Below are 27,026 nucleotides of genomic sequence, written 5' to 3'. Positions count from 1 at the left end.
AAAGTCCCACACCATTGGCTTAAACCTTCCCTCACTGTGTGTGCTGCATTCTTAAGGACAGTCTCTCGCCTCCGCAGTTATTAGATTTCCAAAGACCCAAGACACAATTGCAAGTTGCATCACTTGCCTTACATGTAGACACTCTCTCTGTAAATATTAGTTTGTTTTTCTTGGGGGCCAAGAGATGGCTCAGTCAGTAGAGTAGGAGACTCTTAATCTCAGGGTTGTGGGCTTGAGCCCCATGTTGGGCAAAAGATTCCAACTCTACAATTCTATAATTCTTCAGAAGGCCTGTCCATTCCAAAAACGTCTTTATCTATTGCTTTTTTCCCTTCACTGTGTCACAGTGATAGAATAGGGCCAGAGAGAGCAGTAGAATAGTGCATTTTCTCTACTTTTCCTAACTATGAGGCCTGTGTTCAGCTTCTCAACAATAATTTTATCAGATTTCCCACCACCACCTCACTTCACACATCCAGCTGTCACTTTCCTTTAAAGGCAGTTTCAGCCGCATGTGCAATTACCTGACTCCTCTGAACCTCATCAGCCTCTTGGTTAGCGAGCACCTGCCACAACACAACAAACTGATTGCATGAGTCAACCCCTCCTTTATAGGCAGGCCCAAGGTGGGGCAGTTTGTCATTGGCGCTACCGCAACCTTGTAGGGAGAACCAGAAGGACTTACCAGACGGAAAGGCAGGAGGGAACCCTGCGTAAGATGAAAAAGGCTTTTAGGTTTTGCTGGATTTATGGGCAAGCTGCCCTCTGCAGGAATGAGAGTGTGGTGCTGTCTGAGGTTGGGTGGTTATGGGGAAAAGTCTCAGTAGCAGGGCAAGAAAACATCTTGCTCTTCATAGAGGTTCTTTAAAGAGCTGTTGATCAGCAGAAGAGCACGTGCTTGGCATGCAGAAGGCCCCAGGTTCAATCCCTGGCATTTCAAACTGGTATCAATAACAGTGAACTACATAGCAGGGCTGCTGCGGGCTGCTCTCCTTCTCTCTGTTGAATGGTTTCTTTAAATGTAAAGGTTCATCATTGTTCCACCCGATGTGTATGTCTTTAAGGGGCCAGAGCAAGGGCCAGAGTAAGATAACGAGACCCAGCTCTACAGCTGTGAAATGTAGCAGGTGCTGCTGAGTTGTATTTGATTAAGGTGTGTCAGCATTTGGCTGTAGTATATAAGGAGCAGCACCTAGCTCTCCCATTACCCTGGGGGATGGGTTGGTGGTTGGGTCTGGTTTGGTTGTTAATGTACTTAGAGTAAAAGGAGTTTTTGTTTTTCTTATTAAAACCTAGTTTAAGTTATTTTTGAGTCCTTTATTTTTTTAATGCATGGTCTCCCCAGCAAGCTCTCTGCGCTACTAAACTGCAAACAGCCAACATCTTTGGTTATGGGCCCAGCTGCTGAGTGGATGACTGCATATTTTTGGACTCTGAGAAAGGTTTGAAAACTCCTTCTCCTGTTAGTGTAGTTCTGTGGGTCTGGAAGAGTTCCAGAATGGTTGACCGGGTTCCTGAAGCTGAGAAGGCTCTGGTCTTCCCACAGCTAACAGATGAGAACTATAGTTTATGGTCTTTTCGGGTGGAGGCGCTTTTGACCTCTAGAGAAGTATGGACCTATGTAACTGATGACCCTCCTGACCCTGTGACTAATGCTTGGTCGAAAGGAGATGCAAAAGCCAGGGCGATAATTAATTTGGCAGTCAGCGACCAGCAAGTAGTCTATATAAGAAATAAGAAAACTGCCAAAGAAATGTGGGACAGTCTTGCAGCAGTGCATGTTAGAAAAGAGTCAGCATCTGCATTGACGTTTTTCAAGCAGTTGTACCAGACGAAGTTGCAGCCTGGTGGTGATTTGGCAGCACACTTGAGACGTCTGGAGGCAATACGCTGCGAATTAATTCGAAGGGACATGGACATACCTGATATTCAGTATGTTTTTATCATTCTATGTTCCCTTAATGAGGACTTTGATGGTATAGCTAGCCAGATATCTGCCGTTCCACCAGCACAATTAACTGTGGAAGGGGTGACGGCAAGATTAATGGGCGAGTTGGATAGAAGGGAGGCTTGTGCCATAAGCACTCCTATTTCCAGAAGTAATGAGGCACGCCATATGCAAACCTGTGGTGATACAACTGCATTTAAAGCTGCAAAGCGTTGTTGGTTCTGCAATAAGCAAGGACATTTTGCAAAGGACTGCAGATCCAAAAGAAAGCAAAGTACTCCCAAGCCTGTTTCTGTTCGTCAGTCATGGTTGTCAGCCCAGCAGCCGACATCGTATAGTAGAGACAGAAACGAGCCGCGAGTTTTCCATGCTAGGACAACAGATCGTAAAAGACTTAAACGTGCCAAGTGGAAGTCTTTTGTTGTGGACTCAGGAGCATCTCAGCATATTTGCAACGATCGAAGCTTGTTTATTTCTTTCGAAGAGGAAACTGGTAATGTACATTTAGCCAATTCACAAGTCTTGCAGTCGCTTGGCAGGGGTACCGTTAAACTTGACTCTTTAAACATTACGATAGCGAACTGCATTTACTGCCCGTCAGTGGACAATTTATTATCAGTAAGGTGCTTTGCTCGTCAAGGCATAACTGTGCGTTTCTTAAAGTCAATGTGTGAGTTTTTCGATGGGAACAAACGTCTATTATATGCCCGGGAATCTGATGGTTTATATAGACTGTATTTTCGCACCTACTCCCAATCGCCTATAAATTGCAGAGCAGCACAGTCAAGCCAGGGGTTGAGGAATGTAAGGCCACATTCCGGGTGTGTCCATGAGGCGCACAGAATTCTGGGACACCTGAATTTTGCTGATGTAATTAAGACAAAGAATATTGTTAATGGCCTCAACTTAAAACCATGTAAATTCTTTATGCAATGTCTATCTTGTTGCAAGAATAAGATTAAGGTTGCACGCAAGGGTAGGTGCTCAGATAGGAAAGTAACTGAGCCATTTGAGCGTGTACATTGTGATTTAGTTGGGCCACTCCCACCATCATTAGGAGGTTCTAAGTACTGGCTTACTCTGATAGACCAGTATAGTAGATATTGTTGGACTTATGCAATAGCTGAGAAGTCCCAAGCATTTGAGAAGTACAAAGTTTTTTGCAACTGGGTAAAAACGCACTTTAACAAACCAATTAAGAACCTGTTTTCTGACCGGGGTGGGGAATTTGTTTCTGAGGATTTTGAGAAATTCCTGGAAGCGCAGGGGACTACTCATGAGTTATCTTGCCCCCGAAGTCCCTGGCAAAATGGGCTTGTTGAAGTTGTGCAGCGTGACCTACAGGCAGGGGTTAAAACTTATCTGCACGATGCTAATCTGCCCAAAGTCTTTTGGGCTGAAGCGCTCAATGCCTTTTGTTATGTTAGAAATCGCAGTTATCATTCTGGTTTAGATGTCACCCCCTATGAGAAGCTGTTTAAAAAACGCCCTAATCTGAAATACCTACGCATTTGGGGTTCAGATGTAATTATGCATTATCCCGCTAAGCAGAAATTGGGTGAACGTAGTGTCCAGGGAAAATTAATGGGCTACCAGCAGGGGGCGTACAGAATTTACATACCAGCAACTGGCAAATTTCATATTACCAGAAGCATGATACAAACTGTAAATTGGAATGGAGTTGCTGTCTTCCAAGATACTGATGGTATAGATAATACTGAGGAAGAAGAGGAAGAAGCAGCAGCAGCAGGAAATGGTGCTTCTGAATTAATGGAAAAAGACAAAAAGTCTGTTGAATCTGATTTGTTTGATGATTTAAAGTCACAGGCACCCGAGGGGAGGTTAGATTCTCTTGAGTTTTCTGACCGTGAGCTTAGCCTACAGGCATCTCTTCAATCTGACAATGATTTACAACCTGAAACTAGTGGTTCACTTAGTCCCATTAAGTCTGAGGAGTCTGACTCTCCTTCTGGACTAAGACGTTCAGATAGAAAGAGGCAGAAGCCACAACGTTTTGCAGATGAACATTTTAATACTGTGTATGCCAGTAAGGCAGTTTTTGAGCCAAAAAGCTACAATGATGTTCAGAAATTACCTAAGCAACAAGCTGCAAATTGGTATAAAGCTATGAACTCTGAGATAGCTTCTTTAAAAGAGCATAACACTTGGTCTCTTGTACCACAAACCCCAGATATGAGACTTATTGATTCAAAATGGGTTTATAGAGTTAAAATGAATGACAAAAATGAAGTTGTAAGGTACAAAGCAAGACTAGTTGCTAGGGGTTTTCAACAAATTCCAGGCGAAGATTATGATTTGTGTTATTCACCAAGCGTAAAATATGAAACAGTTAAGCTTTTGTTAAAAGATGCATCACAACGTGGACATTCTGTTTATCACCTAGATATAAAAACTGCATATTTGTTTGCAGATTTAAAAGAACAAATTTTTATGCGTGTTCCTGAAGGCATAGACGCCGCTGAAGGTTTGGTATGCAAATTAAATAAATCCCTTTATGGTCTGCACCAAAGTGGAAGGAATTGGCACCATACTTTAGCAAAAGAATTGCTGGATATTGGTTTTTCACAAGGAAAGGCAGACAACTGTGTGTTTATAAAGGAAAGGGCAAACACTGTAACAAAAATATGTGTGTATGTAGATGACGTGCTAATTTCTACAAAAACTAAACAGGAATATGAACTGGTAGTATCACAGTTACAGAAGAAATTTGATGTGGTGGAATTAGGCATAGCTAAAAATTACTTATCCATGCAAATTGAGAAAGGCAAAAATGGATCTTTTCTGGTTCATCAAACTGCAAAAATTGATGATCTTGTTGAAATGCTATGTTTAGAAAATGCAAATGGCAAGGAAACGCCTATGGTGTGTGGTTTCACCTTTACAGGTGAAGATAAGCCATTTCCTAACAAAACTTTGTATCGTTCTGCTATAGGCAAGCTAAATTTCATTCAAAGAATCTCAAGACCAGATATAACTTATGCTTTTCACTTTCTGGCAAAATTTGTGGAAAAGCCTACTACACAATGTTTCTCTGCTCTTAAGAGAGTGGTAATGTATCTTAAACATACCAAACATTATAGGTTGCAGTTTACAACATGTATTGACAAAGGTTTTGAAATTTTCTGCGATGCATCTCATGCAGTGGAACAAAATAATTGCAGGGGTGTGTCTGGTATGGTGCTTTGTTATAACGGTTGTCCATTTGAATGGAAGTCCCAGACACAAACCATTATTTGTCTCTCCACAACAGAGAGTGAATTATGTGCATGCGTTCAGGCCACTCGTGATGTAGAATGGTATCTGCAAGTATTTGCAGACCTACAGATGCAAGTAACATTACCAGTAAAAGTTTACCTTGATTCCCAGAGCGGACTTGCTATCCTGTGTTCAGAGACCAATACGCAGCGCACTAGAGTCTTAAGGTTACGTTTACAGTTTGTAAAGAAACTAATTGCTGACGAAATGATTGTATTTGAATATGTTCCAGGTGACAATCAAATTGCGGACATTTTTACTAAAGCACTTCCAAAGGTTACACATGAAAGACATGTACAAAGTATGCTTTATGTTTTTGTTCCACAATGATGAACCGCAGGGGAAATGTTGAATGGTTTCTTTAAATGTAAAGGTTCATCATTGTTCCACCCGATGTGTATGTCTTTAAGGGGCCAGAGCAAGGGCCAGAGTAAGATAACGAGACCCAGCTCTACAGCTGTGAAATGTAGCAGGTGCTGCTGAGTTGTATTTGATTAAGGTGTGTCAGCATTTGGCTGTAGTATATAAGGAGCAGCACCTAGCTCTCCCATTACCCTGGGGGATGGGTTGGTGGTTGGGTCTGGTTTGGTTGTTAATGTACTTAGAGTAAAAGGAGTTTTTGTTTTTCTTATTAAAACCTAGTTTAAGTTATTTTTGAGTCCTTTATTTTTTTAATGCATGGTCTCCCCAGCAAGCTCTCTGCGCTACTAAACTGCAAACAGCCAACACTCTCAGCATAACTCTCCAATCTGCAATAATAGTATATTTATTTGTTCGTTTATTTAAACACATTACATTTCCTCCAGGGTGTAAGTGCTTTCCCCACTCTTTTGTCCTCACAACAACCTTGCGAGGTGGTTTAAGCTGAGAGACTGTGACTGGCCCCATAGACTTTATGGCTGAGTGAGGTTCAGTGCAGTGACTGCATTGCAGGCTTGTTGTATACTGCTCTGTCAGCTCAACCTGCAATGGAGGGTTTGTGTGTGTGAAAGCAATAAAAAGCCAGTTCCTTCCCCTCTCTCTGCCCCTTTTAAGAAACTTTCCCTGTGCTCAGAGAAACTCTTTTCTGCCATTAGCTAGAGAGAGAAGCTCTGAAACAAACCCTGGAAACAGACCAAAAGTTTCACAGAAGATCAAGAATGGAAAAAATATGTGGCTGTGTAAACCAGCCAAATCAATTTATGTGTGCATTGGGGAAAGCAGATATAAGCTTGCACACACATGGCATAAAGGCCCCAGTTCAGCATTTCCACATGCGCTCGGATGTAGGACCCTCTTGCTGGAGGGGCCACACACACAAAGGAACATATTTCCATCTCTGGTGGGAATGCCCAAAGGTTAAAGGCAGCCTGGGATACAATGAGTTAGGAAAATGTTGAAGACACTCGGGGGAGCAGTCCTCTTTACCCCACAGTTGCTTCCCCTCTCCATCGTCGTCGAGGGAGAGAACAGGCCGCTTAAAAACAAAAAACTGCTGACCATCTTCTTGGCTGCTGCATGGCTGGCAATAGCCCAAGCATGGCTACAGGGCCTTACTTTTGAACTGTGGTACAAAAAACATTTGGAAAACAGCAATATCAGAAGAGATTACACATAGTGTCAAAGTGACCCGTAGGAAAGAAAACCAGATGCCGCTTTTGGGGGGGGGGGTTGCAACATGGTTGTCTTTAGTTACATATGCAGACAACCTTGGACTCATAAAGCAAACTTTCGCAGGCAAATTAGCAAATCTGGAGGTCATAAACAAATATTGGGATTCCCGCTTGTGCGCCACTGCTCACCTGATGACTCTCAGACTGCACTGCTAACTCCATGCTATCTTCACCCGTGCCTCACAGAAGCTAAAATAAGGTGTTCATATAATCACTTCTTTCTGTAAAATCACTATTGCTGGGGGAAAGGGGAGGTAAATGAGGGAAATGTCATTATGGTATCTGTGTTGTATTTGTGTTCTTTATAACTAAGAAGAACCTCAGCAACGACTAAAACTCTAGGTATCAGGGAGCAAGTACAGTAATTCCCAAAGCACCCCGATTCATCATGTCTGACAAGAAGCATCAGGAGGAGATTTTGCCCCATTTGCACCTGACTCGTTGGCAAATGCTCATGATCAAATGTCCCCCAGAGTAGCAATGCTAAGGACAAGGGGGGCTGGGGGGCTTCTGCTGACTGGTAAAGCTACATTCTACTTACCCCCCCACACACCCTTTTTGAATCTCCTGAGATAAAAAAAGAAAAGTTTGTGATGTTCTAGTTATCCTTTGAATGCCTACCATGCTGGACCAGCCCACCCATGAGGCAAGGTGAGGTGACTGCCTCACACGGCAAAATCCATAGAGGCAGCAGATCCCAATGTTGATCTGTCTTCCCCCTTGTTGCTAATGTAGAACTTCCCTCACCCTTTTTTCCCTGGCAGAGAGGTGGTCACCATTTGGGGACCTGCCTCACGTGCCTAAATGCTGTGGGCTGATCCTGTGAATCAGCTGGAATGACCGGTGTTGTTTCACATTTACAAGTTGGCAAATATACTGTGTGTATTTTTCCTCTTCTAAAAACTGCTCTGTCTTGGAGTTCTTCCTGATGTTTAATCAGAATCTCCTTTCCTGTAACTTGAAGCCATTGGTTCGAGTCCTGCCCTCCAGAGCAGGAGAAAACAAGCTTGCTCTGACTTCCATGTGACAACCCAATTTGAAGATTTGTGAACGTGTGAGGAAGAGACAGGGAGAGATGGGATATAATAAATGGGAATTCGTTATCCTACCCCCTCCACCGAAAAAGGTTGGGCTCTGTTGTGAGTGTATTACTGTTGTGTTTCATAAGCTGAATGGAAAAGGCTGGCTTGAACATAATATGGCACAATATGGTTTTGATGCCTCAGTGCCATAAAATGTCACCTCCCTGACCTGCCTGTTAATAATTGTTCAGTCATTTTTGGAAGATGTTCTTGAGCAGGACCTCTCGCATTTGGAATGGGAGACAATATAATAGTTGTTCCATGGAGATTGGGGGCTCTTGCTTTTTTTGAGAGGGTGAAGAAGCCCTTGATATAGATGCCAACCAGGAGTTGTGCTCTTGTTGCCATTTTTTTTCCCATCAAAGAAATCAGGGCTGGCTTTGTGTGAGACACATTGGGCCAGCCACTTATAAGGATTGGGGGGGGGGGAGAGAAGAAGAACTTGAAAGTGCTTCGCCTAACAAAACTGTCTACCCCGTCAGATCGCTTACAGACTTCAAACAAAGCCTTCCCTTGACTGGCAGCCTCTGAGATAAGCTTCGAAACCAGAGTCTGACAGTATTTCACATGGTTATATATCAAGTAAATGGGTGGGAGAAGCAGGGGCCCTGCTGAGCTTACATCGTTTTTATCAATGCTAGTGTTTAAAGAGAAGTGGGGGGGGGGGAGAGAAAGGCTGGGAGAAGCGTCAAGAGATTTCAGAACAGAAAGACTCAATTTTTATCTTTAAAAGAATCTCTGAACTGGAGGCAAAGGCAAATAAAGGAAGGAGTCCCTAGCAAACAAGAAAGCAAGTGTAAGGTTGTTTAAGACCACCTGCCTTCCCTGAGAAGAGGATGAGCGAAGGGATCATCATTATGCCTGGTGCTGAAACAATGATCTCCACGTCTAGCCAAATAATAAAATTGGCTGGGGGGCAGGGTGGAGGAAAGGTCTATCTCTTGTTCCTCTTGAAAAACTTTTCAAGTCTCCAGGAAACTATTGTTTGTATGCAACCACTAAATGCCCTGACACAAAGGGGCAAAGTTTTTGATGGGTGTGGGCGGGAGAGCTTCTGAAATAGATAATGCACACATGGTTAGAGGAAAGGCTGTACTGTATCCATTCTATAACACACACATACACCCACTTACTCTTTAGGCCCTGAGACCTGATTGGGATGTGTGTCATACATATGATGTTAAGCTAATTGCAGGTTTCATTTCTTCGTTCCTGCAACTGAGTCACTAATGCAGAACTCTTCGCACATGTCTGCTTAACTACTTTAAGTAGCCAAGTCAGGTAAATGTCTTACTAGAAATTAGTGTCCCCAGTCTTAGCTTGGGCCTGGAAAAATCTCAGTTACAGTCCTGTGCGTACCTGCATCTTAATAAAATAATATTATTTTCACTCTTCTCCCCCCATCCCACCCTTCAAACTGTCCCAGTGCATGTGTAACAAGAGCAGTGTCTGGGGCACCATGACCTATCTGCCACTGTGTCATAAGCTATGATCCATGTTCTAGTAACCTCTGGATTGGATTACTGTAAAAAGCAAGAGTTTCCCACGTTGCTTTTGGACTACAGTTCCCATCATCCCTGGCCACTGGTCCTGCTAGCTTGGGATGATGTGAGCTGTAGTGTGTAATGTGTTGTGCACAGGGCTGCCATTTACTGAAACATTGTCTAGTACAGCATTTTGGCTGGTTTACTAAGATGGAGCCAAGTTACACCGGTTCTAAAGGAGTTGCATTGGCTCCCTATTTGCTGCCAAGCCCAGTTGGAGTATCTGAAGGAGCACCTCTGTCCTTGCATTGGGAATGTTGGAGGAGACCCTTCTCTGTGGTTGAATAATGTCCTTCCATGGGAATTGCATCTGGCACTTACACTGTGTACTTCTTGGCAGCAAGTAAAAACCTTTTTCTCTGCCCAGACATTTCAGATTGTGACATTTTTAACTGGTTGAATGGTTTTATTCCTCTTAATTTTACTGTGCTGTTCAATTGTCTTAATGTTTTGTTTATGGAGTGTGTGTTTTTTTGGAGGGGGGATGTAATTTTTAAATTTCTTTGTATACTACCCTAAAAACCGTTTTCTGGATGAAGTGCCATTTATAAGATATAAATAACCCTGCTGGCAACCCACCCTGGGACCTTAAGGTGAAGGGTGGGCAGTTAATAAGGCCCCTGGATGGGCTGCAACAATTAAAACACATATTGCAGTTTAAAAACAATTTGCAGTCACAGAAATAAGGTGCATCCTAAAAATATACATCTCAAGGGTCAAAAGCCAGTGTAGTGTTACACGGAATCATAGAATTGGAAGGGAACCCAAAGTTCATCTAGTACACACCCACACCCCAATTCAGGAATCCCTGCCACAGTTGTCCCCGGGTGGGCTTGAACCACCAGCCTTCTGGTGAACAGCCAGACGCACTGACCCATTGCGCCACAGGTAAAGTAGAATGCAGCATGCAGACAGCTCAACATTTTAATGCCATGTGTGAGTCAGCAATAGCATGAGCCTGCCTTGCTTTGATTAACTGAATATTCACAGGACACCAGGAGGGGCCAGAGCTTAAGTTGCCTAAAAGCTGAAGCACTGGCAGTAACCTGGAGCCAGAGTAACAAAGCCAGGTTACTTCCTGGCAGTGTTGGGTCTGCACCTCCAGAACTCTTGCAACAACAGTGATCAGCCACCTGAAGAGGCTTTATAAATGCTGATAGGCCTGGGAAGGTTACTTTTGCTTCTTCTGGTCTGCTTAAAAGGACCACCATGTTATCAGCTTATGGAGCCCTCTGGTGCATCAGCTAAACACCAGCTTGTACACATTTGTGGCAGGTGTCCAGTTTTGGTAATGTGTGTGTGGTCTGGTGCTCTCTCTGGATGCAGAGTTATGTAGGCAGCTCCCGGCTCCCTCCCTCCCTTAGAATTTCACTTCTAAGAGAGAAGAGTGGCCCACAAACCTTTAATTGTATTTTGATTTCTGTCCCATCTTTGGGTCCAGAAGGATCTTCCCAAGGCAGCTTAAAGGATGCTCCCAAGCCAATATTAAGACTCCTGTTTCGAAGACCTGGGGCTAATTATTTTCTATCACACAGGGCACAGAGTGGGTTATTTCTGAAGTGCCTGTTACTGACCTGTTGCTTGCTGATGCCAGTAACAGTGAAGAGCCCTCTTCTGGTCCTCGAAATCTGCCAGAAACATATTTTTGCATTGGAAAGTGGCTGTCCCAACTTGTTTACGAACTCAGACTTTCTAAAAATAGTTTGCTTTTAATTAACGGTTCTTCTAATGTGATGCCCTTAAAACTTATTTATGAGAGGAGGGAGGGAGGGAGGGGAAAGTTTATGTAGCACAGGAGGGAGAGAAAGACAAGAACCCTAAACTTCCCAAAACATGGGTGCTATCCTGAACTGATCTAACTGTCCTGAGTTGACCTGGCCCCACCAAGTTGTTGTTTTTGAAAATCTTCCCAGTATATCATTTTCCTGTGATTTCAGTGTAATTGTTTGCGCAATAGGGCTGAAAGCTTTTATTTGGAAGATTAATCAAATATGGTGGCAGTTGATTGGGTAACTAATTTTGATCAACAAGAGAAAATAAAACTTGTAGCACCACTGATTACAAAGGAACTTCTTTGTTTGCGGCTGTATATTGGATCTGTTGTGTTGCTTCATTGGGGAATGCCAAGGGGAAGATGAAGAATCGCTTCTCTAAGAAAGCGTGGTGTTTTGTTGTTGATACAGTTGTAAATTACAATTGTACCTATAATGAGGTTTTGGTTGATAGGTTTAACTTTACATGATTAACTGTATAATCTGCTAAAAGACAGGTGATTGTTTAATTGGTCAAACAGCCCTCTTATTTTGCATTATGCATCATCTTGTTTGACTTAGCCTCTGAATGAGAAGGCAAATGAGTTCCTTTCTAAATGATGAAAGGGGGAGGGGAATAGGTTCATTAACCTTTGATGCAGATAGCAATGTCGTCTTGATCATGTGCGGTGAGCTATTCTTAGCTGTTATACTTGCATGCCCTTTTTTTTTTGTCTTAGCAGAAGGGAATACTGTAGTTCCCACTAGCGGTGAAAATAAGGAACTTTCCTTGTTGTTGTTTAATGTAATTTTGCAGGGTGCTGATTGCCAATTGTCATTTCCTCTATTGTTGTGTTTGTTGCAGCGTACAAAAACAATACATTTTTTTCCTCAGAAGCTAATTACATTTTCTGTATCAAACTTTACTCCAAAGCTTTGCAACTCTTCGCACATCCTTGCAGAGAAATAAATCCAATTGCCTTTATTGCAGTGGGGCATGTACAGAGCACCTTTATATAATTAAACCCATAATTAGCACTGAGCTTGAATGCTTACTTTCCCCTACTAATACAGGGAGGGTGGGGGGGACATTATTCTTGTGTTCCGAATGAAATTGAGTCAGAACTGATGTGGGAGTTCTGCCAGCAAGAACAGCCCTCCACAATGGGCTTATTTAATGCAGTTGCCCTCAGCAAAAGGCTCTGTTGATCATCCCAGTGATAAACCTGTTTGCTTCAGCGCATACACAGCCAGACAGATTGGGAGGAAATAGGCATGAGAGCTTTGAGTGCCTTTCAAGTGTAGGGCAAGCAAATTGAATCCTTGCTACTTCAGATCTTCCCCTGCAGGCAGCCTACATTTGTTCAAAACTGAGCTACAGACTATCATCTGATTTGGAAAGGGGAGGTGGGCTTGCAGCCTCTGTACGTTTTTCTCAAAGAGAGTAATCCTTGTTTATTGCATCAGTGCTGGCTTTAGGATTTGGACCAGGCACCTTCAGGGCGCCCTAGTAACCTATAAGAAGTCAGATGTGCCGACCAAGAACTCTCCAAAACTGCCTCCAACTTCCTGGGTGCTCCATAAGTGAGAATCGTAGCACATGTGGGACCGTGGTGCCCTTTCGCTGCAAATTTCTAGCCTTTTTGATCTCTGGAGCTGGCCCTGATTTTTCTGTGCAGGTCAGAGGGGAGAGGGTGTGAAACAGGAAACCAGATAGTTAAGGGAGCAAAATGTTCACCAGTATCATGTTCACTGATGCTATCAAAGTGCAGTGTGAGGTAGAGGTTTGCATCTTCTAGGAAACTGTATCGCGAGTGATTGTATTCTAGCAATTGTGGGCTTTGTATAGGCAACAAGTGTTATGGCAAACATGCACCATAAAAGTAAGTGATTTTAGTTACCTTCTTTGGGGGCTTTTCTTTTCTTCATGGATGTTATTACCAAAGTAGTGTTTCTTTCTTTGCATGATGCAGCCAGCCCCACCCACCCACCCACCCACCCACCCACATCTCTCTTCCCCCACCCCCAAAATCCCTTTTCTGCTTTGCTCTCCAACAACACAATCCAAGGTTTCCTTGCTGACTTCCTGTTTTCTTCATTCTAGCATGATCCTAACTGTCAGATGTCAAAAGGCAGCTACGCTCTTTCTTGGTTCCTTATCTTCTGATAACACGGACACTCAAACAAAGGATGCAGGTTTCCATTTGGCAAACAAAGGAAATGTGGCCCAGTTTTGAGCATGCTAGCTGTATAATGTACATATCCTTCTTTGCCAGTAATAACAAAATGTCATCAATAATGTAAAATAGTACTGGAGGCTGAAGCAGATTACGAGGCAGATGGCGACGAAGGAGCAGACAGTATAATTTCCTACCTTGTTGGGCTATTCTGTGTGTTTTGATTCTTCCTTTCCAAGTATCCCCTATGAGATTTTGGTTCAGGTCTCCCCTCCTCATCACTGATGGTGAATGGTTTCTAGATAACCACTCTCACCCCTCACCACTGCCTCCCCCCACCCAAATACAGCTAGTTCCAGGATATGTAAGACCTTGAGTCGAACAACTTCAGTGGCTCCCCTTTTAATCTGGAGGAATCAGGGTGTGCAAACCGAGAACTCTCTCATTCTGCCTCCCAACTTTTATGGATGCCCCTGCAATCCAGAATGATGGTGCTGTTGGGACAGTGGGCCCCTTTGCTGTTCTTGGGTCCCCTGCAGATGCCCAAGACTGGCATCTAAGGGATCCAGCCTTGTGTTAATTCTTAATGAGGGCCCCATGTGGTGCAAATCAGGCCAGTGCTGTTGCTTTCTGTGAAAGGCTTAAGAAACAGAGCAGCACAAACTCTTCAGCTCACCCACTATGGACTGTATCGTCAGTGTTCGAAACTCCCATTATTCTAGGTGCCTTTTGTGACAGGAAATTTCATTAGCCCAAGCAGTTTCTGAGCTCTGGGCACAGTACTGCCCCTAAGATTTCAGATTAAAACTGCCACTGCTGAAAGGAAAGGAGGACCTTTTTCTGCCTCCCCCTCTTCCAGCTACTCTCTGAAGACTGGAGAAGAGACCTTCTTAAGAATATTAGAGGGGTGGGCAGAGGAAGAACTAGACCATGTGAAAAATGAACATAATATGTCAGCTGCCGTTCATTCATTTTCAGCTTTGTATTCTTGTTCTAAAAAAGTGCGCCTAGACATTCCATTGTTGCTCCCATAACCCAGGTGTAAGGTGCCATTTAGCTCCTAGCTTTCATATCTCAGTTTCTAACACCATGTATGATCCAGAGGTGCTTCCTCCTTCCTCTTAGATGAGGGATTTGTAGGAGAACACTGAAGAGCCCTGGCCAAAGTGATGCAAGGTTCTTGCAATAGTAAATTACTTTTCCCTGTGTTTCCCTGCCATTCAAACAAGCTATAAAGTTAGCCAACTCTGGCATCCTGCCTGACGTTGCTTTGAGTACCTCAAAACGTTCTGCACTCCAGACTAACAGAATGTAGTCAGATATATAGCTCATCTTTGGGTTTCAGATTACAGGAGATGGCATTTTATTAAGCTCTTAATGAGCTGTGAAATAAAGTCTTCTTTTTGCTTGGCACCTAAAAATGTGCCACGAAGGCATTCCACAAATGGGGAACCACCAAAGAAAAGTTCTCCTGTTTTCCTCTCTGGACCTCTTGTGGAAGAGGTACACCATGAAGGGCCTCAGAGGAAGATTACAGGGTCTGGGCTGGTTCATATGGGGAGAGGTGGTCCTTGAGGTATTGCGGTCCTGAGCTGTTTACGGCCTTGTATGTTAAAACCAGCACTTTAATTGGTGCTGAGGAGCACTCCCCAAGCATCACCCTCTGGAAATGACCATCCCAGTAGGACTGGAACCACCAGAAACCAGTGCTACCCACCCTTAACTCAGACAGCTGCTCCAGAAAGATACCATGGTTGAAGGTTTTAAAAGCATCTTTAAAGGCATTCCCGCAAAGATAGCATTACAACAGTACAGCCTGAAAATGGCCAGTAGATAATTGAGTATAAACATGGGATCAAATAAATGCATGCTTTACCACCAAGTTTACCAAGTTTTATTACGGCAAAAGCCAGTGACACTAAACACCACAAGATCAAACAAAAAGAAATCAACAACAACATCAGAAAAAAAGAAAAAAGGATTACACAAGGGAACTTCGCAGTGTGCCATTCAACAGAAGAGATTTACGCTTCCTGATTACTAAAGTGCAAAATTTGGCCACCTCATATGATATTGAGCTTGAGGAATCTCCCAGAAGGTATTTTCGTAGAATTTCGGGGGAGGATTCCAAATAATGTTGTAGGGGTATGAATTTTGATAAAAGCGGCAAAATAAGTTGAACTCGCTCTTCACTATAAAATTCGCAAAATAGAAGGATGTGTGTGACAGATTCTACCTTATTAGACATACAGGGGCAGAGGCGCGCAATGCATGCTTAAAAAATATCTCCTCCTACAGGCTGTTCCTATCTGGGCCAAAATACCAATTCCTGTTTCCAGTAATTCAACACAGATCAGACACATTATATCCTACCTTAAGGTTGACAGTCACTTATATGCTTTGGATACCTGTGGTTATTACCTCATCTAGCCCTCCCTTTTCGAAGGCTTTATTTCACAGCTCATTAAGAGCAAGACTTGGGCTGATTTACACTATGTGGCATTTTAAATGTGTTTGTGGAAGGGCCATTATTGGGTTTTTTAAAAATGTATTTTGTGTTCTCCCTTTTTATTTTTATGTTGTAAACCACCCTGTGATCTTCAGATGAAGGGTGGTATACAAATTTAGATGATGGTGATGCTGCTGATAATAATAATAATAATAATAATAATAATAATAATGAAAATTTAATTGGATGAAAATTTATCTGCCAGGAAACTGATAGGATTAATGTAGCTTCCCCCGCCAGCCCTGACAAAGCTCCTGAGCAGCTCTGGGGTAGCCCGCGAAGCCTCTGCAGGGCAGCAGGGAGCCTTCATCCCGCTGCCCTGGGGAGGCTTCACACAGCTATCCCTGGCTTTTGCGGGAGGTGGGGGAAGGGACAGAGCGAGGCTCTCTCACTTCCCCCACCTCCCGCAAAAGCCCCCAAGAGCCGCGCTCCCTTTAAAGAGCTGTGCGGAGTGTGTGTGTGTGGCTCTTGAGCCTGGGATGCATACAGGCTCTGCTCAGCGCTCCCTTTAAATAATATTTTTTTTCTTGAATTCCCCCCCCCCAAAGTATGTGTGCCTTATGGAGCGAAAAATACGGTAATCTCTAAACCATGGTTGATTGGAAGCTGAGACCATGGTTTTGGTTTTAAACTATGGTTGGTGCACAACTGGGCTTTGGTGTGATTTTGGAACTGAGAGCCACTCCATTAGTCTTATCTGGAAAGTTTGGACAGATGGTCTAAATGCCCTTTTAGTGTTTGTCCTGGTTAAAAGAGTAACAATATTTCCCCCTTTTTTAAAGAGATCTCAAATCATTGCTAGACTTCAGGAGCCACTAGAGATCCCACCTGCAGTCCCAGCCTCAGCCTTGGTGAATGGCTGTAACATAAGGAACCATCTACTGAAGCAGCAGATAATGAGACGGCAGCAGCAGCAGCAGCTACAGGTTGGTCTCTTAGTTTCTCTGGGAAGCCAGATGACTGCTGATAGGGCTGTTATTTCAAGTGACGAGACTTCTTTAGATTACCACGGCAGAGTGATGGAACTTAAATTGCAATGCTGTTATCCCTAGGGTTAGTTCAGCAGTTGTGGTACTTGATTGAAGTCTTGCAATGGGAGCCATCTTTCCTCATGCTTGATCACCAGCCCTCCTTTCTTCGGCAAGCAGTGCTGGTGTTCGAAGTCTCTGCACCAATGCAAATACAAATAATGCAAATGATAAAAAAAAATCAAAACAAAATCTTAAATTCCCAAAGGTATTAAAAAAAATAAATCAAGATACATTTCTGTTCCTGCCGAAAGGGCAAAGCGTACTCCCCACCAAAAAACAAAGAAAATTAAAAGACAACAAGAGTAAATACTTAAGCAGTCTTCTAGGGGTCCCAGACGAGTTGGAGCAAGGCAGGTAGGAAAGCTTGATGGTTTGAAAAGCCTCTCCCTCTTGGACAGAACAGAGGAGGAGAAGGAGGCATCAGCAGTGATCAAATGCATGGATGTGTTCAATCAGGACACGGGGAGGCACAAGTTAAGTTCATAAGAGGCTGTATGTAATCTTTGTGGGTTTGTGGAGGGGGTTGTCATATTAATATACCTAGTGAGGTTAGAAAAGAAGAGACAGACTGCTTCCTTTTTCTTTTCACTTGTTACAAAAGCTATTTTTATTAAAGCTTGAAAAGAGAAACGAAGAAAAAGTGATATGCAAAAGTTAGAATCAAATACCAAACATTTTAAACATAAAAACTTAGAAGAAAAGAAAAGAAAAAGATTTCTGATTCTCCATCTATCGGCTTTATAGACTTAACTTGCTCCATAACAGTATCTAACTCTTCTGATTTCCATAAACCAACCTTATGTCAGTCTTCAAACCCAGATATCACAAGCTCATTCTCCTTTTTGCGCAAAAAGCCCATAAGGGGTTTCCAGTCGTTAATAAATGTCAACAATGATTTTTCTCTAATTAAACTTGTCAACTTTGCTATCTCAGCAAAATCCATTAGTTTCAATAACCATTCTTCCATAGTAGGTTCTTCCAGCTTTGTGCGTATAAGAATCTTGCCGGTGTGTTCATGTATTGCAATAATCTTGCATACTCTTTTTCTTGTTGTATAGTGGTACCTCTGGTTGCAAACGGGATCCGTTCCGGAGGCCTGTTCGCAACATGAAAAGAGCGCAACCCGCAGCGGCGCTTCTGCACACGCGCGGGTTGCAATTCGCCGCTTCTGCACATGCGCGTGATGTCATTTTGCACTTCTGCGCATGCGCGAGCGGCGAAACCTAGAAGTAACCCTTTCCAGTACTTCCCGGTCGCCGTGGGACGTAACCTGAAAGAACGTAACATGAAGCGGACGTTACATGAGGTATGACTGTATATCCATTAGTCCCAGCAGGAAGAGTTCTGGTTTGAGTTGAACATTAAGCTTCAGAATCTTCTATATCAATGTGTCTATTTGTATCCAATAGTTTTTAGCTTTTTTGCACAATAAAATGTCCCCTCGTGTTTTTGACACTTTCAGCAAACAGTTGGAACATTTTTATACATTCTAAATAACTTCTTAGGACTTAGATACCAATGGTACATCTTTACATGAAAATTCTCTTTTAAATCATAACACAGTGTGTATTTTAACCCTTTTGTCCTCATATGTTCCCACTCTCCCATCTGTATATTATAACCAAAATAGATTGTTCCTAGATGGTTATTGAAGACAGCTGGTGGTCTCAGTACTCAGTGGTCTCAGAGGGAAGGCAATGAAACAACTTATTGGGGATCTGTCTAATAATACTCAGGGCAAAACTATGTGCAATTCTTGTGTGTGTGTGCACAAACTTGTGCTAAAGGTGGCCAGTTTATTTGACCAGAAAAGACCAGTTCTGATTTGAAGTTATTCCAAGTAAGCACACTTCCATTTATTAATTTACATCATTTGTTTTATTATAAACTACCACCTGCCCACTTGAAATCCATGGAAATTACAAACCACTGCCCACATTTCTTTCTTCCAGGCCCTATTTTTACAGCTCCCCATCCCAATTCATGGCTAGAAGCTGACTTATGTTTAAATGAAAACAGAGGTCTTCCAAATATTCACTTCTGTGCACAAATGCTCAGTTCTTGGATGAGATTACAGTGTGGAGGAAAAACACACATATAGTTAATTGAGGTGGTTTCCCCTCTCTAACTTCCCTAGTCCTGGAGAGACCTTAAGATCACGTCTTGTCTACATTCTTAAACAGGTTGCTCAGCAAAGGGACAAAGCCCCTTCCTTTCATTAATAAAGGGATTCAGGGCCAATGCAACACATTTCACTGCCACCCACCAGTTGCAGCCTTCTGGTCCTCCCATCACCTCCCCATACTGCGTGCTTCTGGGCCATCTTGCCCAGTCTCTTGTTCTCAGCAACAAATGGTTCTTTCCTTGGAGCAAGGCTTTGGAGAGGGCCGATGTTGCCATCATTTTGGCAGTAGCAGATGCTGTTAAAATCCTTCACACTAAATTTCTGCAATGCCTTGTTCTAATGAAGGGCCTTTCCTGGGACCGAGGCATAGACAAGCAGACTGGGCAGCCCTCAAGAAGTGACACTTTGCTGCAGTGTCAAAGTGGCAGCAGGGCTCCTAGACTCCAAGGTACAGGCAGCTGGGTCTTGGGGGTGGACAATGGCTGGCAGTGGTCATCTGGCTGGAGGGCCAGCAAAATAGCATTGAGGGGCAGTCAGCAGCAGAGGACATGAGGGGGCCACTGGTCTAGCATCCATCACAAACTGCCACCTAAAGTAAAGTGATCAGCTTGCCTAATGGGTGGACTGGAGCTCTAAACCAGCTCTTCAACTTGGATGCATGAACTGAAATGCAAACCTTTTGTTCCAGGGCTACCAAAGACATCGTATTAAAGTATATAGACCTGTCTCTGCTCTTTCAACCAGTCGTCTACAGCTGGTAAACATCAGTTGCATTGTAACTGCATTGGGTTATCTTCTTAACTGCAAACTTTATGGATGGGTTTTTCACTCTTTCCCCTTCCCACACCACCTTGCTGGATATGGGGAGAAAATCAATAGCCGGTCTTTCTGTTACCTGTTCCAAAATCACTCTGCCAAAATGTGTTTGCCTGGCTAGATTAGGACATGTGTTAGAAAGCTTTAAAAGTTCATTTGCTTTTATTTCTGTTTAAATACATGTGTTAAAATATATCTTGTCTCGGGGTTACACATTGCCTTTTGATGGTGTTGCCCAAAAAGGCAGCCTATAAATATGTTAACTAATATCCTAATCCCTATTAACTCTAATAAAAACCAAACTTCTATGCCTGGTTCAAATGTAAATCCACAATAAATTTTCACCGATGAACCACAGTTCAAACAAACCACAATTCCTTGAGTTCATGCATTATTGGGAATTGTTGTTACTTAGTCACACTATTCCAATTACAAAGGTTCATTTTTCTGGCAGTCAACAGTGGTATGTGAACATGATCTCTGTATAATGTGTTGCCTCCCACCAACATTGGGGTTCCCAATAATTCAATTTAAAATACAAAGCATCATGGTGCTTTCTAACAGCCCTTAAGGAATAGAAAACTGATACGTGATTCATCCTTTTCTGAAAGAGAGAAACAGAGAGAGAAAGAGTGAGAGGACAGAGGTGGGGGGGAATGGGGGGAAAATACCCTTCTATTGCAGCCCTTTCCCATTTCACCTGGATCTCAACCCAATGAGATTGTTTAAGAGAGTGACAGGGTGCAACAGAAGGGGAGAAACAACCACTCAGTGAAAAACGAAGTCAGGAAGTTGACAAAAATGAGAGGAAAAATTGTAATTATGTATTGATTATATATGTTTAAAATGTTGAAACTTAATGAAATATAATTGCAACAACAACAACAACAACAAAAGAGTAGAACTTGTATTTGATGTGAACATTTTTTTCCCTTCCGCCTAGGAAAAGCAGAGACACAGCATGATGGGAGTATCATCTGAGCAGAGGGGTCATTTTGTGGGGCAGCTGATGAATCAGTTTACTGGTAAGGAGTTGGAGAGCATATTCTCGAAAGCTTGACCCTTTTTGTGTGTGCTGTTCTAATTCAGGGATTTCAAGGAAACTCTTAATAATACATAAATATCCTGCTTGCAGATCTCGCATGCCTTCCATTTCTGATTTGCATAAGCCAGCCTGACCCTTAATAAAAAGAAGGGTCCTTTGGAATACAAGGGGTTACATGCCTAAGGTGCTGTCAAGTTCTAGTTGTGATAGCCTCCGAACTGTAGGTTCTGCAACGTGGACTTCAGCAGAGCAAAGCTAATTTCATATAATACAATTCCTGCATTTGCAAACTAGAGCTGAACTGTGGAATTTGGAAAAGTTAAGATATTTGAAATGCAGGCTTCACAATTTTAAATTACTGGTTCTAAATTGGATGGATAGATTTTACACGCCACTGGTGAAATGTGAATATAGCAACTCTATAAATAAACAAATAAATCATTGAGACGCAGCAGAGGAAATTGAGCTGCAGCAGACTAGTTTGATTTTTAAAACATGTTTGAAGAATGTTCAGGTTACCCTTCCACCTTGTTGGGAGCTGAGGGTTCTAGTTTGGCCCCAGCTAATCCCTGACAGACTGGTTCTCCATGTGCAGGGAATTTTTTTACATGGAGGAGCATTCAAACATAAGATTTTAGGTTTACCTGCAAACCGAAGTGCTGATGCCTAGCAAGAGTTGCACTCTGTAATCTTGCTGATCATTTAATTTGTCTCTAGGGCAAATTGTGTTTGAACCATTAAACCAGAACAGCTTTACACTATTTAGCAGAGAGAGAAACTAGCTTTGCAACAGTTAAAAGTGGCACTGGGATGTGTGTGTTATATTTGTATGATATTTTGTGCTTAAAGTATTGAAATGATGCGTGCAGAATCCAGTCTCATGCCCAGACTCTTCCTAACTTAATGCCTTGCTTGTTCCTCTATGCAGCCGTTTCCCAGCCCATGTCGGCAGATTGCACCCAGTCCATGTCGACTCCTTCTCCAAATCACCGCCTAATGTCATCTCCCCAGGGAATGTTGCAGAGTACCTTGGGCTCTGGGATCACTCAGATGGCCCCTGTGAACCAGAATACTGGGGCAGTGGTGATGATTGCACACAACCCCAGCAAGCAGCCAGGAATGTACCCACCTAATGCCGATTTCAGCCTCCCAATGCGGCAAAGCCAAAATCCCCTGGGTATGAGTTCCGGAATGCAAACGGTTCACGGCCACCCTACCCTTCGGCCTGGCATGGTGCTGGCCAGCTTTGCCTCTGGTTCCCTATCGAGCCACACTTCGCAGCAGCAGCAGCAGCAGCAGCACTTGAGGCAGCAGACGATGCCAAGAATGGCTAACGTCTACTCCACCTCTCCTCAGATGTGGTCACAAAGGATGCCAAATCAAAGCCAGATGGATGCCAGTATGCAGCAGTTCTCTGGCAATGCTATCTTCTCGAAGCAGAATGCAAGGCCAAATCTCTCTGGTCCGTCGTTTACCCAGTCTGTGGCGCCACCCAATCAGATTGCTCCTGGGGTCCATGCCAGACAGATGCAAAAAGCCAGTATGGGACAATCAGGCCAGAACTTGGGCCCTCTGAATAACCAGAACCTGAGACCCAATCTGACAAGAGTACCTTTGCAAGCAGCGATGAATGTCATGAAGCCAATGCCGCAAGGCATAACCAGTTTTAGCCAGCTCAGTGCTGCACACCCAGTCGGCCTACCAACTTATCCTGGCTCTGCCGGCCAGTCGTCAGGATCGTTCAGCAGAATGAGCCCTGCCTCTGAGATGCAATCCCAGTACGACTTCATGGTCCAGCAAAACGATGCCCTTCTGCCTGATAACTGCAGCGATGTTGACTTTATCGATAATCTCATGAAGAATAGCGGCGGCAGCGGAAGCAGCGACGAAGAGTGGCTGAATAATTTGACAATGATAGATGACATTTTGGGGCAACAAAGCTCTGGACACGTGTGATTCTTGAGGGATGATGCTGATGGGTATGTAAATAATCTGTGCAGGACTAAAAAAAGAAAAAAAAGCATTTACAATAATAATAATAATAGAAATCCTCCCCTTCTTAATTAACTTGCCCAACTAACTCTTCACCTTTCTCCCAGATTTTTCAAATAGCGCTGTATATATAGTTGAATATTTTTTGTAAATTATGTTTTCCTAAACATTAAATATGGAAGTATTTATACTTCTTTGCTGGACTCTTTGTAAATATCCTATAGACTATTCTCTCCCTTTTCTCTTTCTCTTTCTCTTTCTCTTTTTCTCTTTCTCTTTCTCTCTTTCTCTTTCTCTCTCTCTCTCTCTCTTTCTCTTTCTCTTTCTCTTTCTCTTTCTCTCTCTCTCTCTCTCTCTCTCTCTCTCTCTCTCCTTTCTTATTTTTTGGTATATTAGAGGAGTTGAGTTACATCTTGTTCTAAATATGCAAATGTTAGTTTCAGTAATACTGTGTATTACAGCATCAAATATTTTATGTCCAGAAAAACAGAGTCAACGGGAAGCAAGGACTGCCACATTCCTTGCCTTCCCAAGCCCATGTAAATTTAAGATGACAGATCAACTGAATTAAAAATCAGTTTTGATCTGGCCAACAATAATTCAATCCCTACCAGGCCCAGGAATTCATCCAAGTAAATTGCTTAATAAAGGAGCTCATTGTGGCAAGCTCTTTTGCTGGACTGAAGGTGCCAACAACCTGTACACTGTTCTTTTGCTCTTTCTATGGCTGTGGTTGACCCAGGTCTGTTCCACACAATCAGTGTTTGTGCTGAATGAGTACAGCACCAAACCATGAGTTGCCCGTACAGACGAGCCACAGGCCGAGCATCAGAATCACCTCAAGATATAATATTTGCCGCTTGCATCAGCTACAAGTCACCAGGTGATGAGTAAGCAAGCAGTGATGTAAGCGCATGTGTGAACTGGTCCACAGGGTAAGAAGGTGGTTGATCTGAAAGACTGTGACAAATACCAAGTGCTTTTGTAGAAAATTATCTGTGTCAGAAGCGCATGCAAGCCTGAAAGCATGAATGTCGCCTTTCAGCAATTAGAAACACTTTCTGGCTTGCGCACCTCAGCAGTGTATAGTTGCAGTTTGCAGTGTATAGTTTGCAGTTTGCAGGCTATCTGTTCCTAGTTCTAAACAACTTTCGTATCTTCTTCTCTGTTTTTGATGAGACTGTCCTTCCTGCCCCCCCTTTCCATTTCTCACCTCCCAGATAAAATGTCTATAAACGCTAATAGCTTAACTTTTGATGTTTTTCCTGTTAAATGTATATTTAAGAGTCTGTTTATAAAAGAATTCCGTTCTACTGTAAGCTTTCTTCAACAATGTTCATACTTTGTGTAATCCGATTTTAATGGCCACATCAGCATCCATTTGTATGACAATGTCCACTTCAAGCACACCAAAATGTTCTTTTTTCCTTCATACCATAATAAACTGCCAGGGAAAAATTGCAGTCACTGCATGTTTTCATTTATTCCTTTTGCTTTTGTTTTTGTAGAAAACAGCATTTTAAGTAAGAATAGTAATGCTTGCAACTGGAATGAATACTAGGCAACTTGCAGGCATTTACTATTTTTGGAGAGGGGCAAGGTCACAAGGCTCGCAACTCTTTTGGGGAAACTGAATCCCTGTTGCTAGAAAAAGGTTTTGAGACCTGCAGGACAGAGAGACTGCAGTAGTTCTGCCTTAACACCTTTTGGAAGCCCTGGTACACGAAGCAGGGAATTGGTGCCTGAGCTGCAGGGTTTCCCGTTGTGGCCCTGCAACATCTACCACTGTAGTGACACCATTGGTTTCTGCCACAATAGCACAGTGCTGGCAGGAACCCACCAGTTTATGGGGAAGGGCCATATCTCAGTGGCAGATCACATGTTCTGCATCTAGAAGGCTCCAAAAGAATCAGGTAGCAGATGATGAGGCAGATATTTCTCTCTCTGGGATCTGCTGTCTGTCAGGGGAGACCAGGATTTCCCAAACCTTGTTGGCCTCCTTGATGAGCTTATAAACCTGCCATCAACCTCAACCCCAAGGTCTTAGGGTTGTCAAGAATGTAATCCAATATATAATAAATATTTATTAATCACCAGTTGCCATTACAAGCAACCGTAAAATCCAAAAACAACAACAACCCTGTATTATGAAATATAGAGGTTTCTTATTACTAAGCGAAATGCATGCACTTTATTTCTGAAGCTCATATTTCCTAACCAAATTTTTGGCACTAAAGCTCACAAACTTCTCACCTCCCCCCAGATCTTCATTCACCACCTCTCCCATTGACTGTAGGCAGCCTACATTAATTGTAGGCATAAGAACCATCTCCTAGGCCCCCTCCAAAATATTTGAGGGGGCCGCCCAGCAGAAGTTGATGGGCATTGCCATTCAAATGGAATGTGTGTGTGCTGTGTATAAGATCGATTATGCAGAGTGGGGATTATGTCCATCCGCCCCCGAATATTTTATTCAACTTGCCACCCCTATGTCAGCATGGCCTCCCGCAAAAGAAAGCTCTCTTCTCAGTTATACTGGTATTTACTCAGTGTGAAATGCGGCCACAGGAAAGGGGAGCCCCTTAAGCATACACCTAGAGGTACGTCACTGCTCTACTCCTGGGCCCACAGAGGCACTTGTAGGAAAATGGGGCATTTTAATTTATTTTCATTATTTGTTTATTATATTTCCACTCCAATCTCCCTCAAGGTGTTCTCCCGCTTCCTCATGTTATCCTCACAACGGCCCCATGAGGCAGGTAAGGTACTTGCCGTAATCTTACACATTGTCAGTACTCAGGGCCGGCCCAAGACTTCATGGCACCTGAGGCAGGCCACAAAATGGCATCATGGAAGAAGGGGTCAATGGTTGAAGTGGGAATCAATGGCCATTGACTCATGGTGGGCGGGTGCAGACACCCCGTAGGGCAGCCCCTGCCATTTCCTCCCTAAGGGTAGGCAGAGACCAGCAGCACCTCCTATTCACCAAGAAGCCGCTGAAGAGGCAGCATGGGGGGCACTGCCGAGCAGGCAGCAGCTCCAACCTTTATAGAGTGTATGGCAGCCATGCCTTCCTTGGAAGCTGGGTCTGCTGCCCCCACAGATCCTGCCACCTGAGGCAGTTGCCTCACTTTTCCTCATGGGTGGGCCGGCCCTGTCAGTACGTCATCGTGGTGTGCTTGCCATAATCTCGGCTTCTGTTCCATGAGAGGAGGGAGGATAAGCTTGTGAGTGGGGATTCTCTTGGGTGAGCATGGCAAGGGCCTCAGAGGAAGGTGTTGCTGCCTTGGCTCAGGTCTCCTCAATGCTGTGGGTGCTTTCTGCTCCACACTCAGCAGCAGCGGTAGGCAGCACTACCACTCTTCCCTTGCTTTCCCCTTCCCCACTTTCTGCCCCTGCCCCCTTTTATACAGGGATTCTTGATGTGTGTGGGTCTGGCCGCCCAGCACCTCCCACTAATGCAGGGATGCGGGAAGCTGGCCATGCTGACTTGGGGGTGGGGTGGTGGAGTCCAATAACATCTGGAGGGCTACAATCCCCCTTCCCAGTAGTAAATGCAAACAAGAAGTCACAAGGATCACTCAGTTGCCTCCTATGCCAACTTGCATATCCTCCAACATTCCTCAGATGACATTTCTCACTCTCCACCTCCAACTGACCCTCCTTGAACCCCAGTTTTTCAGTGTGTCCCCCTCAGAGCATTTCCTGTCAGAAGAAGGGAGACTGCTACCAACAGGACCAAGCATGCACAGCCTCCACCGTTCTGAAAAAACAACCCTCTGTTTTATCATTTGGTAGATTTTAAAAAAAAGAAAAACACACACCAATAAATAAATTTTAGAAAGGGGCAATATTAGACACGAATGCACAAAGCATAAAAAATAAAAATAAATACTTCTTGCACTCTGCTCCCCTTTTCCCCCCATCCAACATGGCCCTGCCATCTACCTGTCCCTCCGAGCTGGCACATCACCGTGGGGCTGGGCCTTGGCGGCGGCAGCCTCTCCTCCTCCTCGCCTGCTCTCCTGCAGCCGCTACTAGCTGCCCAAGGGAGGATGCTGGCAGCAGCCGTCATAGA

General features: G+C 43.5%; 1 protein-coding gene across 10 annotated transcripts in view; it reads left to right on the top strand.

Moving 5' to 3' along the window:
- MAMLD1 (mastermind like domain containing 1) overlaps nt 1-24,411 on the top strand; it is a 131,416-nt gene extending 107,005 nt beyond the window's left edge. For 8 of the 10 annotated variants that reach the window (XM_053374394.1, XM_053374393.1, XM_053374396.1 and 5 more), the window contains 4 exons: nt 16,722-16,865; nt 19,784-19,852; nt 20,855-20,936; nt 21,885-24,411. In XM_053374394.1, the coding sequence (XP_053230369.1) occupies nt 16,722-16,865; nt 19,784-19,852; nt 20,855-20,936; nt 21,885-22,912 (1,323 nt within the window). In that variant the 3' untranslated portion in view covers nt 22,913-24,411. The remainder of the gene's footprint in view (nt 1-16,721; nt 16,866-19,783; nt 19,853-20,854; nt 20,937-21,884) is intronic. The other 2 variants (XM_053374395.1, XM_053374399.1) reach the window with 2 other exon arrangements.
- Nucleotides 24,412-27,026: the final 2,615 nt, after the last annotated feature.

The sequence above is a fragment of the Podarcis raffonei genome, chromosome Z (genome assembly GCF_027172205.1).
Source record: "Podarcis raffonei isolate rPodRaf1 chromosome Z, rPodRaf1.pri, whole genome shotgun sequence".
NCBI lineage: Eukaryota > Metazoa > Chordata > Lepidosauria > Squamata > Lacertidae > Podarcis > Podarcis raffonei.
Note: the sequence above shows the minus strand (reverse complement) of the source record. Positions and strands in the feature narration are given on the sequence as shown.